This window comes from Ursus arctos, unplaced genomic scaffold (assembly GCF_023065955.2).
Source record: "Ursus arctos isolate Adak ecotype North America unplaced genomic scaffold, UrsArc2.0 scaffold_15, whole genome shotgun sequence".
NCBI classification, from domain to species: domain Eukaryota; kingdom Metazoa; phylum Chordata; class Mammalia; order Carnivora; family Ursidae; genus Ursus; species Ursus arctos.
This window is the reverse complement of record NW_026622819.1, coordinates 57,947,983-57,963,932: the sequence shown is the minus strand read 5'-3', so window position 1 is coordinate 57,963,932 and position 15,950 is coordinate 57,947,983. Positions and strand designations below refer to the sequence as shown.

The 15,950-nt window shown below is 34.7% G+C and overlaps 1 protein-coding gene across 9 annotated transcripts in view; it reads right to left on the bottom strand.

The window, feature by feature from the left end:
• Positions 1–15,950, bottom strand: part of RANBP17 (RAN binding protein 17) — a 319,843-nt gene that overhangs the window by 282,728 nt on the left and 21,165 nt on the right. For 5 of the 9 annotated variants that reach the window (XM_044388576.3, XM_044388577.3, XM_026510957.4 and 2 more), the window contains 6 exons: positions 13,902–13,967; positions 9,964–10,068; positions 8,373–8,538; positions 4,912–4,985; positions 2,518–2,637; positions 333–479 (listed from right to left, as the gene is read on the bottom strand). In XM_044388576.3, coding sequence (XP_044244511.2) covers positions 333–479; positions 2,518–2,637; positions 4,912–4,985; positions 8,373–8,538; positions 9,964–10,068; positions 13,902–13,967 — 678 coding nt within the window. The remainder of the gene's footprint in view (positions 1–332; positions 480–2,517; positions 2,638–4,911; positions 4,986–8,372; positions 8,539–9,963; positions 10,069–13,901; positions 13,968–15,950) is intronic. The other 4 variants (XM_044388578.3, XM_048224260.2, XM_057312318.1 and 1 more) reach the window with 2 other exon arrangements.

Sequence of the window (15,950 nt, the reverse complement as noted above, 5' to 3'; positions counted from 1 at the left end):
TTCAGAGTTGGTATCATGCAGAAAATGTGGTTTTAAAACCTTCCCCCAAACTTATAAAAAGAATTTTTCCCAAAAAAATCTGTAAAAAAATGTTTTTATTTCTTCACGAAGATTTTATTATAGCTTCTCAATTCATTCTTCAATTATTAGATATTCAGATAGTCTCTAAATTTTTATTATAAAATATGTTCCAATGAACTTTTATCCAAAACCCTGGAATAAGTATTTTTAGCAAAGTACAATAACAAATATTAAAAGTCCCCACCAAATCTTACCAAGAAATTGTTTTAAAATTATCTACTGTTTAACATCAATTATATATTTTTATTTACCTGTAGGCTAGTAATGGTAAAGTTAGCAATCAATCTGATAACTTCAGGATATTCCTTCACCATAACTAATTCTCCCAGCTGATAATTTGTCTTTAAACGAGCCAAAAATCGGCAAAATTCATGATAATTACCTGGATCAGACAAACCCTAAATTAAAAAACAAAAAGGTTTTTAAAAATACTTAAAAACAAACCAAGATAATGACCTATCAATAAAATTCCAGGAGTATTTTATTAAGCTTTCCAGTTTTCATTGGTACTCTGCTATCAACTGGGTAGATTATTAATGAAACAAAACAAATGATTCCTGCTGGATTGATTCATAATAAGAAATCCAAAGTACAGCATATGGAAGAAGCTTTGCACCATGATGCCTAAATTATGTTTGGGAACCCTGCTGGATTGATTCATAATAAGAAATCCAAAGTAGAGGATATGGAAGAAGCTTTGCACCATGATGCCTAAATTATGTTTGGGAACCCACTGTATTACACAAAAAATTTGCGTGTGTGCATGCATGCGTGTTTGGGAACCCACTGTATTACACAAAAATTTGCGTGTGTGCATGCATGCATGTGTGTGTGTGTGTGTGCGCGCGCGCATGCGCGCCATGGCTTAAACAGAAGTCAACAGAAGACTTGAGAAATATTTAAGATGAAAACTCAGAATGGGTTCTTGAAACCCTGGAAAAGAGTGATACCAACTGAACTGAAGTTAAAATGGTATTTGTGCACACAAATAGAAATTTATTTTAATCCAACAAATATTTATTGAGTACCTATAGACACTGTGCCCTCAAGTAACTCCTGGTCCCTAAAGTAGAGTTATTCAAATAAATTAATGCAATGTAGGGCAGAAAGTTTAACAGAAGCATTACAAGATACAGAGGTAAACTTGAGGAAGGAAAGATTAAAAGGAAAGACCAAGAAAGAGGTCCCTATTTGTCTATGAGAGCTCCCTGAAGACTGGGCACAAGTGTTATCTCTACAAAAGTTCAAACACTTTGCATTGTAGATGGCATGAAAGAGAATTCAAAAAGTATCTGTTTAATACTGAAAGACTTTCTAAGAAATTTCATTCATATGAACACTATGAAAATATAAAATAGTGTCAAATTATTAAGGACAAATTACAAAAAGATACTTCATATTTATAGGTCTTTTAATACGTTTGTAATTCTAAAGTAATATAATATTCAAACTAACTTTTACAGACATGAAACATGAACATGAGGATGTTGGAAAAGCAATTAAGACAATTATTTGGTATTAGCATATTATTTTCCACATACTGATTGATGACAGTAACTTAACTAAAAATTTTAAAGTATATTAGTAAAATCCCATTTATCAACAAAACATGTATATTTCATGATTGTGCTAACATTGAAAAGAGAAAATAAAAGCATAACACACAAAATACTAAAATACCCCTGAGAATGACCTACAAAATCAATTGCTCCTTACTGAGCAAGCACATTTACTTTACGTACAGATATAATATGTCCCCTCAAAAGTTAGTAATAACTAAGAGACAAATAAATCTCCTTAAATCATTTAACCTCTCAAAATCCGTACTTTCATTACATATATTTTAAACCAAAAACAAAGTAAAAAAGTAAAACAAAAAATTTTATCTAGGCAACCAAAATCACTAATTAATAATGGTTTGCAATTCTCTGAAATGAATATTGCTCTTGAAGCTTTGCAAGTTAATGTATAGATTCTTAAATCTACAAACTCTTATTTGTCCACAAGAGGGCAAAAAGACATTATCTCATAATTCAAAGCCACTTAATCCAATATTAACATTCAGATTTATATTAAGTCTTCTAGTTCGGAAGGTAACTATGACTCTGAAATATTTACTTTAATAATTTAAGAAGTACAAGCAAAGAAACGCAGTACACAATGGTATAAAGAAGAAGCATCACAGAATATATACCTTCTATTCTTATTCACCTAAAAGAATGGAAAAAAATAAAAAAGGAAGAACATAGAAGTCTGTCAGGAAAGCATCCATTTTTAAAAAACTGTCCACTTCCATTACAAATGAGATCTAAGGAAGACGGAAACTTCTTCATACTTCCTTCCAGAATCATAATCAAGTCACGAGTTTAATACACCTTTCAGCAGAAAAACTGTATTTCTACATACTAAGTATTAATTAAATTACTTCATAAATACCTGAGGGTTTTCAAGTATCCTTTTTACTCCCTTAATTAAATTACCAAGGTACTTGGCACGTTCAGGACTGCTAAATAAGGACCTTCTTGTAGAAGCAAACTGAACTAAACATGAAAGTGCCTAAAAACAGGAACAACAAAATTCATTTCAATTTTAAAAGTAACTATGGCCACAAGTAAGGAACACTGTCTTTACATAAAAAATATTTTTTAATTTTAATGATAGAAAAGTACTATAGAATCCAGAAATAATGAAAGCTACACACCATCAATCACCGACACCACCCATCACTCTTCAACCCCACCACTAAAATTTCTACTCATGTGTATTCTCTTCTAATATACTTTCATATATTAGGTATGCCAAAGCAACCTGGACATGCATACACTCAAAAGGTCCCAACTGCCTCTGTTGCCCAGCTCTGTTCATGAACCAATAAAACAGCTGTTCTACAAAAAATAAAAGATGATTTTGTGGTAGAGTATGTTTGAGAAACATGGTACATTATGTATCCTGCAAATGGGAAAACTTTACTTTCGTGTAACTTGGTATAACTTTACTTAATCCAGCATATTCCAGACTTATGTGGTGATGCTACATCTTATCCATACCATCCATTAAAAAGCTGAGGCACAATTTGGAGAATGCTGCTGGAAACATGAGATATTCTACGAAAATGGTCTAGTTACCTTCTAAAAGTTAATACCTTACCAGACAATTTCACTACTTGGGTTCTTAATTCTACTACTGAAAACCACTGAAGTCTGTCTGATCATTAAGTAAGAGGCCCACAAATTGGCAGCTTTTCAGGCCAAACAGGCCCTCATAGGTTTTGTTTTGGTCCACATGTTTGTTTGCCCACTTTGTTAAAAAAAAAAAAAAATTAAAATTGGCTGTTAATATTTAAATATTTTAATTAAGGGATATTACATAATGTCTGGCTCTCTTAGCAAAGGTGAGAACAGGGACAAGAATCAGAGGATGGCCTTCTAGATGTTATCCAGTTTGCCACAGTCCTTACTGTTTAAAAAACAAAACAAAACAAAACAAAACCCGAATGAACAAACAAACAATTCCTTAGGCAATTCTGATGTGTTGAAGGTTTGGGAACCACTAGTGTATTAAAAATATCCCGGGTTTGGGGGCCAAAAACATCTGGGTTTGAATCAGCTTCATTATTTAGTTTGCCGCCCTAATGAAATTCATTTTTGCCAGTCTGGGTCTGTTTCCTTGTCAACATAGTGAGGATAATAATACCTACCTTGCAGGGCCACTTTGAGGATGAAGGGAGATAAGCACCAAATAATAGGGCAGGCCCAATAAATGTCAGTTACTTTCTCTTAAAGCAGTTGTTTTCCACTTAATTTTTTAAGCGCCAGTAGCTTGTTTTATTGCAAAACATAATTATACATGAAACCATGGTTTTTAAATAACTAAAAACAAAACTATTCTGGTTAAAAGACAGAAGGCTAAAACTCTGGCACCACCTGGAAACATGAGTATCCTATGAAACCCAGTTTAAAAATCACCACCTTAAACACTAGATTGGAGAGCAGACATGTTTAAAAAAAAAAAAAAAAAAAGAATGGGAGAGAGTATTTTTGTAAATCTATTCCTCCCTTCTAGGCAATAACATATCTAAACAAACATACCACTGATATGTACTTTAAATCTGGAACATCTTTTTTCAGGAAATGGCAATATCAGAATCCTCCAACTTTACTTCTAGAAGCTTAGATATTAAACTGACAACTCTTTCTTTCTTCCTTTCTTTCTTTTTTTTTTTCTAATCTTGACTGATCTCTGTTTTAGGTTCCACAAAGATGGGGTTGACATTCTCAAAGTTACTATATAATCAAGGAGTTTTAAGATTTTTAAAGCACACAAAAGAAATTAAATTTAAAAAATGAATAACTGGAGTGATGAACACAAAATCAAATGAGCAGATCCCCTTTGTTTCTCATTCAGAGATACTGATGGGGGCTGCCTGGCAAGCGTAGAGCATGGAGGATTGAGGAAGAGTTAGAGAGAGGGTGCAAAAAGGGAAGGTAACGGATGGTGTAGCCAACTACTGGACTGTGACCCAGAAGAAGGGATGGGGACTGGGTAGAAAGGAAGGTACACTTAGAGGTTAACAGGTTTTCCTGGCTCTGGGCAAGAGCTAAACCAACAGCTAGAGGTTCTGGGTTCACCCATGAAATGGAATCCACTGGTGACTATAAATAGAATCTGACAAATAGCTTAAGTAACATACATCCCAGGGGACGTAAGAAAGAATTTCTTGTGAGAGGTAAACCCAATCAAGAATATAAATTGGACTTTTTTAAGTAAATATATACCACCCTTAGATAAAGACTGCAGGTACTTTTTAATGAAATAATGATTTTTACTTACTAACTGAGATAGTAGTGGTGGAAGTGAATGATACAAATTGAAGAAAAGATCCAATGTTTCTGGTTCCAGGAAAACTGTAAAAAAAAAAAATATTTTCTAATACCATTACTTACATTCAGTGATCTTAATGTAATCAGTAAGACGTTATTACACAAACAAGAATTCTAAGACCTCTACATGTGACCACTCTTATCAGTTAGGCTTAACTCCTTTTTAATGCCTAGCTGTTTTCCTTTGAAAGATGAAATAATACAGAGATAGAAACTAATTAGCTGGGGCGCCTGGGTGGCACAGCGGTTAAGCGTCTGCCTTCGGCTCAGGGCATGATCCCGGCGTTCTGGGATCGAGCCCCACATCAGGCTCCTCCGCTGTGAGCCTGCTTCTTCCTCTCCCACTTCCCCTGCTTGTGTTCCCTCTCTGGCTGGCTGTCTCTATCTCTGTCAAATAAATAAATAAAATCTTTAAAAAAAAAAAAAAAAGAAACTAATTAGCTAAAATATTCCTTATTTCTATGTAGCATCTACAGTTCTTACTGGGATAATCTTCTTACCATTTTCATTTGTATTAAAGTAATATAAGTGTTTAAAAATTCAAATAGTTATCAAAAAGTAAACACTATTAAAAGGTGTATAAAAAAAAAAACAGCTGTACCCTACCCCATTCCAAGTATCTTTCAACTTCTATCTACACTTACATACGTATTTCCAAATAACATGCTATACGACTATGTTTTACCTTAAGAATCAAATGAATTCCAATTATATTATATGAGGCTTTTGCCCCTACCACAATCTGTCCTCTCTCAAAATCCATCCACTATTTTAACAATTTGGGATTAAATCAATTCTAGGTGTTTGCATTTATTATGGCTAAGTAAGTAATGTTAACAGCTGAGCCAAGGAGTACACTAAGATTATATTACATTTCTAACACTCTCTGGATTTAATCACAGCATCTTTTCTGTGCTTAGTTGTATATTTATCTGTCACTAATTCTTTCCAAATGCTCTGACAGATTTGTAAAATGTTCTTCATACCATTTTCCACATGATCAATAGCATCAAATAACCTATAATTTCTATTTTCCCCCCCTACCTCCTAGAGCCTGCAACTTGGGACTGACTGTTCCTAAATTTGTTATATAATTATCTTCTCTTTATATCTGTTCATTGTCATCTTGTGTTGAAGCTCCCATTTCACAAAGTAACTTTCTGAAAGCAAGCACATAAGGGATAAATTCCAGGAGACTGGCATGTCTGAAAAGGTCTTTTTTTTTTTTAATTTATTTAAGATTTTATTTATTTATTTGACAGAGAGAGAGACAGCCAGAGAGAGAGGGAACACAAGCACGGGGAGTGGGAGAGGAAGAAGCAGTCTCCCAGCGGAGGAGCCTGATGCGGAGCTCGATCCCATAACGCCAGGATCACGCCCTGAGCTGAAGCAGACACTTCACGACTGAGCCACCCAGGCACCCCTGAAAAGGTCTTAATTCCACCTTACGCTTGATAATTTCAGTCTAGTTTGAAAATTATTTCCCTTCAGAAGTCTGGGGTACTACTCCATTGTCTTCTAGCTTCCAGTGCTGATGTGGGGAAGTCTAATACCATTCTTGACCCCAATCCTTTGTAGGTGACTTACTTCTCTTTTCTGGTAGATTTTAGGATCTTCCTTTTATCATTGTTACTCTGAAATGATTATGATTATGAAGCTTACTGTTTATTTTTTTCATTCATTACTATGTGCACTTAATAGGATCTTTCAATCTGAAATACTATATCTCAGTGCTGAGAATGTTTTTTGGTGTTATTTGTTTGCAAATTTTCTTCTGTTCTTTTCTATCCTCTTTCTCAAACTCCTAGTGGTCAGATGCCAGCTCTCCTAATTTCATGCTCGAATATTCTTGTATTTTTTTTCTCCTATCAAATCTCTTCTTGCTTTTTTGTTCTACTTTCTGGGAGATTTCCTTAACTTTACCTTCCAGCTTTTATGTTTTATTTTGGCAACTGTCTTTTATATTTGGAACATTCTCTAAACTTTTCTTTTTAAAACAATATCCTGTTCTGGGACACCTGTGTGGCTCAGCTGATTAAGCGTCTGACTCTTGATAGAGCTCAGATCATGATCTCAGGGTCATGAGATCGAGCCCCATGTTGGGCTCCACACTCAGTGGGGAGTCTGCTTGAGATTTCTCTTCTTCTCCCTTTACCCCTTCCCATCATGTGCTCGCTCTCTAACTCTCTCAAATAAATAAATATATCTTAAAAAAAATAAAAAACAATATCCTATTCTTATTTCAGGAATGCGCTACCTTTTCTTATTTCCCTGGGGATATTAACTATACTTTTTTGAAGTTTACTTCTACTGTTTATTTTGTCTGTTTCTACTAAACTCTCCCTTTAAAAAAAAAAAAAACTTTTTGAGATAATTATAGATGCATATGCAGTTGCAGGAAATAATACAAAGAGACCCCCTGCACCCATTACTTAGTTCCCTCCAATGGTAAATTCTTGCAAAACTACAGTACAGTATCACAATCAGGAAATCACACTGATCCAATCCATCAATCTTATTCATATTTCCCATTTTTACATGCACTCATGCGTATGTGTGGGTGTGTGTCTGTGTGTGTCTGTGTAGTCTGTGCAATTTTTACTACATGTGTTGGTTCATGTATTCATCATGATACTAAGAATACTGAGTCCCATTTAATTGTTTGTTTTAATCTTTGATTTCCATATTAGAAGTTTTCACAAAATCTGTGGTGTTTCCCTACTATACCCGACATCTCTAAATATCCTGTTTAATTTCTCGAGGATACAAAGGTTTGGTCTTGGGAAGTAAGAGGGAAGGGCACACAGGGAAGAGAAGAGGCACAGATGGTAGTTGCACAGGTGGTAGAGAAGATCCTGGGGACTTTGGGCAGAATACAGACTTTTTTACCAAGCCCTTTCAGCCCTATTCCTTACCACACCTCTGGACTGCAGGAATACCCTAGGGCCATCATCTTTCTGAAATGTGTAAGAGCAAATCAGCTTGTTTGTTTTCTTGGTATCCTCCTCTGTACGAAAGTAAGCTGCAATTCTGCTCTGCTAAGTCAGTTACTCTAATTCATTCTCTTTCTAACTTTGAAATCTATGTTTTCTCTGTCAGTGTTATATCCTCTCCCACTCTGTTTATCTGAAACTTTCAAAACAGAACTCTTCATTTTCCCTCCCAAACCTGTTTTCTCCCTAACTCTAGAGCTGTCTTTCCTATTTTCCAATATTAAAATATGGAAGCTCCCATGATATGAAGTAAGGAAAACAGATTTCAATACCGGGTATCAAGTAGCTACCTCGTGTTACAAATCTTTTTGAATTTTTTGATTGCCTAGCAAAAACTGGAGATAATTGCACATATGGCAACATATTGTTTAATTCTGTGCCTTTTATTCTGACCATCCCTCACGCTAAACCTTCTTACTTGTTCTCCAGGTTGTTGGAATCTGCACTGTGCAAAGATCATCTGCAGATTCATCTGCTGAACTGCCAATGAAGTCAAAGTTAAGGCAGTTGAGGACCAGTTTCAAGACCTGCATTACTAAATTTTGTTGACCTTCATCCTGAAGATTTAAAGGTTTGGCCAACACCTGAAAAAAGTTGAAAGTCAAATAAAACATTACGAAATATGTCAATAAACAAATTTCCACTTCACTAATTTATTCTTCAATGCCAAATTAGAATTAGAAAGAAAAGTTTACAAAGTTATGTTGTTGTATATATTAGAAAAAGTTGTAAAATCACTATCAACAAAAATCTACAATAGGCTATTTTCAAATTTAATTTTCTAAAATGAGAAACTGCAAATTGTAGGTCATCTTCTAAAATTATAAGAAGTAACTTTAGGACAAATACTTTACTCAGCACAAATGTATAAATCTATGTGATTTACTAGCTCAAAGGCTTAGAACAAGCTGAAAATATACTATTCTTCAAGTGGGGGAACTTTATGTATAAATGATCCATATCGGTTAACAAAGGTTGTCAGAGCTGTCTGAATGAAAGAAGACACTCAAAAACTTCTAGAGAACAATCCTCAACACACCCCTCCTCCACCCCCTACAAAATGTCCATTCTGACACAACCAGAATAGATTATTATCTCGTAAAGACACATTGTGAAATATCTGTAGAGGAAGCGATAGAAGTTTGGGATTCTGCTTCAAGAGTAACACAAAAAGAGAGTTGTTTGAAAAGTACAGAGATGAAAAGAGACTGGTTATGAGCTGTCACTGCTTAACTGGCGGATGGATCCAAAGGAGTTCATTATACTCTTCCACCTTCTTTTGCATATGTTAAAATTTTCCATACAAAAGGAAAATTTTAAAAATAATAGAAGGTCTTTCAGTCTGGCCTAATGCAGCAGTTTTCCTGTCACTAACTATACCAGAGAACTGAAACAATTAGAAACCGGTACTTAGTGGAACATACTGTAGGAAATGCTATACTAGGCCAATTAAAGTTTGAACAGCATGATGGAATCCCAATATTACAAGCAAACACAACAGAATTATTAGTTGTACTATCCCTAATGTTCAACAGGGTACCAAACAGCAAATGGGAAAATATTATTTCCCAAAGAAATTATTAAAGTTAACTGTCTTGGCTCACCTATGAATAAGTATTGATAACTGATGAATTAGGAAAACTTACTGTCATTTCATTGTTCATCTGCATCCCATTAAAATACAGGCAACTAAAACAAAGAAACTAAGTCTCAATTAGCTTCTGTAGTAAATAATCTACAGTAGTAGTAGGAAGGCAATGAAACTACTAAAGATGAGTTATTAAATTCCCTTTGGATTTTTGTTTTATTATATTCCTGGTAAATAAAAGTGAATTTTTTGGAACCTCTTAAGACTTCTGGAAATCTACTGTACTTAAATTAAGATTATTCACAATAACACTTCAAAAGGCAGAATGGGGGTTGGAGAAGGGGGATTCATTTGAAATTCTTCTGAAACTTAAAATTTCCTAAATACTCTACGTAGGATATTGAATTATTAAATAACTTACCTCTTTTAGAAGAGAGCATGCTAGCACTAAAATGTCTTTGAGAGAAGTGTCACGAAATGAGGTAGCTATTTTCCTGTGTTTTGCTGAAGGTCTAGAATAATCAACCTAAAAAGATCAAGATGAATATATTTAACCAGACTGAGCAAATAGCAAAGCAAAAATTTACTAAGAAAAGGAATGGAAATAACGATTAAAGAGGCATCAAGTACAGAGTGAAGAGAGCTTTTAAAAATCTACTGGGATAAGTGCCTTGCTTAATGTTACTCAAAGAGTTCATGGCAGACCCACTGGCAGAACCCAAATTTCTGGACTGTTCCAATTCATTGCTCCTTCTAACCATACCAATCCCAAAATTAAAAACCAAAATTGATCATACTTTCAGATGCAATATGAACACAGATCATAAAGTAGTAGATGGATCCTAAGGCTATTAACTCCTACACCATGTACTATTTCACATTAGGCAAGTAACAACTTCCCTGTTCCTCAGATTCCTCCTATAAAACAAGAATCCCTAAGATAATCTTCAAATTCTAACTTTCTGTGAATCAGTTAATAATCAATTACAGAATAATTCTTTACACAAAAGTAATATTTCTATATACACCAGAAATGTCATTGGTTCATATATCCTTGGTGTTTTAAAATGAAACAAAGGCAGAAATAATAAATAACCAGAAATCTTATTATATAAGCAATAGTACCTTCCCTCTGAATATTTATTAGTTATTGAGAAATAACTGTTAAGACTAAATTTATGAAGAGTTCTTGAGCCTCTAATCTAAAATATGATATGGTCAAAACTATACTATTAATGCCATTAATACTTTCATTTATCAACGGCAAACAAAGCTGAAGTCTGATCCCAAAATGACTATTAACACCATGGGCTACAGTTGCTATAGCATTCCTTTTGCTATTTGGAAGAAGAAAATAAACCATTTTCTTTGCTAATGCTTATAGATTAAAAAAAAAAAAGCAGTGAGCTCAAAATTGATTATCTGATACTTCCTAAGCTCCATCATACAATTTAGACTATACTTAAATGCCACATTTACTTATAGAAATATAAAACATAACAGAAGTGATTACAGAAAGTAGTTACTGGAATCTGTAACCAATATGTAAGGTTCAAATTAGCATTTCCAACATTCTTCCTTTCTTTTAAATCAAACTTCAGTTTGTCTCTCTTATAATATTTCCCTCAATTTATAAAAACTTTTCCTTAATACAAATTAATAATAGCATACAGTATTGCAATTATGATTTAAGAAGTACTCTTCACAAAAAAAAAAAAAGAAAAAAAAAAAGAAAAAAAAAAAAGGGGCGCCTGGGTGGCACAGCGGTTAAGCGTCTGCCTTCGGCTCAGGGCGTGATCCCAGAGTTCTGGGATCGAGCCCCACATCAGGCTCCTCCGCTAGGAGCCTGCTTCTTCCTCTCCCACTCCCCCTGCTTGTGTTCCCTCTCTCACTGGCTGTCTCTCTCTCTCTGTCAAATAAATAAATAAAATCTTAAAAAAAAAAAAAAAAGAAGTACTCTTCACATATTATTTCACGTACTTCTTAAAATAACCCGTGAAAAATAAATTATCCTCTTTTTACATATAAAAATTAAAGTTTACAGGCACACTATCTTGGACCAACCTCTCATTACTACCATATCTATAACACGAACACAAGAACCTCTTATGGAGCACTTGTACATACTAGGCCCTGAGCTAGTAGCTTATCTAATCTTAATAAGATCCTGGAAGGCGTCATTCTCACTTTACAGACAGTAAGTCTGTAAGTTTAAAGATGTTCAGAAGTTTGTCCAAAGTAGTAAACAATAGAACTAAAATACAAATCCAGGTCTTATTTCAGTTCTCTTCAAGGCCTACCTGCTTATTTTACTTGTTTTACTCATTGATATCCAGTTTTTTGAGAGAAGAGGGACTGTGCATCTATTGTCTAGTGTATGTGGATGCCTCTACAAGGTAGATAAAGGATATTTTACTTCTTGATGATTACATATTGAATATCCTCCAGGAATAGAACACAGACTTGGCTTTGAAAACAACAAGATAGCATATAATCCTCTTTTAGGAAACTTCAAGTTTAGATGTTTTTCTTAAAAAATACATCTTGTTATTGACATTACATGAATTTACCTAGCCCACATTTAACAATGATAGCATTTGATTTTCACCATGCATTATAGATCTCCCTGCTGCCTGGTTCAGAAGCACTTACAAATGCTTGTTCAAACTATAAATGCCATAAAATCAGACTAAGTAAAATATGCCCACAAAAGCCATATATTTTTACCATACCATACAAAACCAAAATCACACTTCAGACCTTGAAGCTTTTTTCAAAAGCACTTGGTTATATACAAGATAAGCCTAGAACATCTCACTCCAAAAAGAAAGAAAATATTCAAAGACTGATGAGTAAGTGTCAAATGGACATGGAAGCTACCTCGGAAGAGTTTCTACTGGCCAAATCGGGCAAAATGTGAGCATCAAAATATAACGTTAGTAACAAATTATAACCTACTAAATAAAATAGGAAGCCAGGAATCCACACTGATATAAATAAGTGAATAAACTGAAAGTCTGATGAGGAATGGGTATTTTCAGTCTTAAAAAGTTATTATTTACAAAGGAGAAAAAAATAAATCTACAATTAGAGAAGCCTGGTGGAGACCATCTTCATCATGTAACCAAAGTCAACATCATTAGTAATATAACAAATCAAAGTATGTGCTTCCTGACTGGAGACAATGACAGTATCATTTCTGTGATATTCCTAACCAAGATGCATAATCTGAATCTAATAATAAAGAAATATCAGACAATCCCAAATTGAGGGGCATTTCATAAAACTGACCTGTAATTTTCACAAATACTAAGGTCATGAAAAGTGAGGGAAAAATTGAGGAATTTTTCCAGATCGATGGAGACTAATAAAACATCAAATAAATGGGACGCACAATTCTGAACTGGTTCATTTCTGGGACAAACGGACACCGGTATACAACCATAAGGCGAGAAATCTTTACATACTCTGGGGTGGAGGAGCCAGGGAGTGAGGTCTATGATAAACTAAGGGATCATTTTAAATTTAAGCTAACCATCCGCTAAGACTAGAAACATTATCTAATTCCTGACTCAGCACAAGCTGAAAACAGTTATTTTGGGTGACTTTTTTTATGCACAGGAACTACACTGACACTCCAAAGGGAGTTGGCAAGTAATCCTGGGTACGCAAGCTCTTCATATTTACACACACACACACACACACACACACACACACACACAAATGCAGACTACTCAACATGACAACAGTTTTAAAATTATAAACACTACCTTTATTCTCCTTTATTTTAACATTATCCCACACAGAACCCAACTTCTGCTTTTGCTCTGTTTAGAACCAAAAGTGAACAGAAACAGGTGACAATGCGCTCAGCTGCTGAGCTCATAAAGGCACTGCTGGGGGGATTCAAAGCTTCTGGAAACTCTCCTTGTACAGGGTGAAAATCCATGCTAGCAAGTGGCCAAGTGCCAAGTGGCCTGTTCTTTGAGGAGTCCTGCTGTGTACTCATTGTTGAGAATCCATTCACCAAACTGCTTGTCTTTTCTTTGTAAGCAAATAAAGGTTTGTTTCTCTTCATATAATTTATTTCTTATGCTTAGTGTATTACTATAGAGAGAGGATAAAAGGACAATTCACCAGTTGTCACGGAGCAAGCACCATGTCTAACTCCCTCATCCTTGTAGTACTTTACACTATTGCTGTTACTTTCAATAATAGTAAGTGTTCCAATACCCAATTATCCCACCAATAAAATACACAAAAGACTTGATTATTCAGTTTCATGCCCCACAAACATTTTATATGAAAGAATCAGCATTTCCTAGCAAACTTCATGTCATTATTAGATGGAAGGCTTACCAGGTTCATTTCCTGAGTCAACTCTGAAAGGATTATAACTCCTATTATGCAGTGCTCCACAGTACCCTATGGAGAAAACAACCAAGTGTACCCTAAGTAGAGACATAGTATCGGTTCTTAATGTGTAAACAAATAAATACTGAAACATCACATTTTTTTAGCAATGTACCTACTAAAATATATGGAAAAATCATTACGAGGTCTACAAAAATAATGTCAAGTTCATTTTTTGAAGGATAAATGTAGGTACACACAGAGTGGAGTGGGAAAAAAAACTCATCCACCTTAGAACTGCACAGTACTCTACGAAATGTTTATAGCACCTAGGACTTATATTAAACTAAACCTTAAAATACAAGAGCTTAATACTTTTCATGAGACTATGCATAAGAATGAACAAAAAATGCTTTTTAGTTCTATAAATCTGCTTGAAGGCTACTGAGATAGCTGCACTCAATAAATAATAGCTTAGGAACTAATCTAAATCTCTCAATCTAATATCACATAAGATCACCTAGGCCCTTTTAATATTATTTAATAGTGCATGTGTATGCATGTATTATGATACCTAAAATGAAGGCTTCTAAAGTACCCAATGCACTGGGGTAAATAAATACATGACTATCAATATGATATACACAGTTTCATAGCCTCTGTAATGTTTTTAATTTAATCAGCTTCCAATTTAATCTCAAAAACTTCCTTCAAATCAAAAATCAGATTTTACATGCACCGTTACTAACAAACTACCTTACTACAAAAATCACACTAGAAGTATAAAAATTAAAAATGTAACATCCAGGGGTACCTGGGTGGCTCAGTCAGTTGAGTGTCTGACTCTTGATTTCAGCTCAGGTCATGATCTCAGGGTTGTAAGATCGAGCCCCACATCAGGCTCATGCTCAGCACAGTCAGCCTAAGATTCTTTCTCTCTCTCTGCCCCACCCCCAACCCCCACGCTCTTGCTCTCTCTCTACCTCTCAAATAAATAAATAAATTTTTTAAAAAATAAAGTAACATTCAATTATAGTGTAATCATAAAAAAGCTCTAATACAGATTACAAATTTTTCAAGTCTTAATTTTATAGTTGGTCATTCCTTCTATTTATTAATTCAGGATAAAAAAAAAACAAACAAAGACACGTCTCACAGTTTTTGCACTTAAATTCTTTATGGCCCTTCACAACAATCTCAACTGTTTGAACTGAGCTACAGACTTTCTGTTACTGAAGCATCCATCCTCTGAGTACAACAGGTCAATGCTCCCCAAAGTGCTGCTCCCTGACCACCTGCAGTCATCTGCAAACTCAATGCCAATCTCAGAATGGCTTGGTACTGGTTCAAGAGGAGATAAAAGAGTTTGCACAAGATTATAAGCCAGCTAAGTCCCTACTAAGTCCACTGCTGAGTTCTGCTGGACTTTTTTTCATTGCAAGTCTTCCTCAGTTAAGGAAGCACCACGTTGATTTATATTCTGCTCCTTATCTTGTTGTGAATCAGTAATTTGGAAAGCACTGCCACAGATGACAGGAGGCTCTCCTGGGTATGTATGTAGAAGGGAAGCCCATCAATGTTTGTAGTGTAGCAGCAATAAGACTGCAATAACAGAGAAAAGAAGATGTACAAAACTTCAGGGCACTAAAGACTTAGCAAATTTAAAATAATTTTTAGTACAAAATTCAGAGAAGCTGCTAATACCCAAAGGAACCATGTGGTACTATATTTGAGTACTTAAACATTTAGTCAGTTGCCTTTCTCATGACTTAAAGTTAGGTTAAGTCATACCCAGAAAGCAAGTGCTTATTTTTGTGATACTTTGATAAACTTTGAAGATAAAACTTTTTTTCTTCTGGTTTTCCAAAACTGACAAAAACATACTAAAGCTCAGTTTAAGTTCAACTTACCAGCCACTGGACAGAGAGCTTGAGAAATGTTAACTAACAAGAATGACTTCATTCCATTCAATTTTCAACCTTCATTTTATTTAAAAAAAAAAAAAAACTCTGAAGTCTATTCTTGTCTACACTAATGATTCTTGATGAGCTGTGT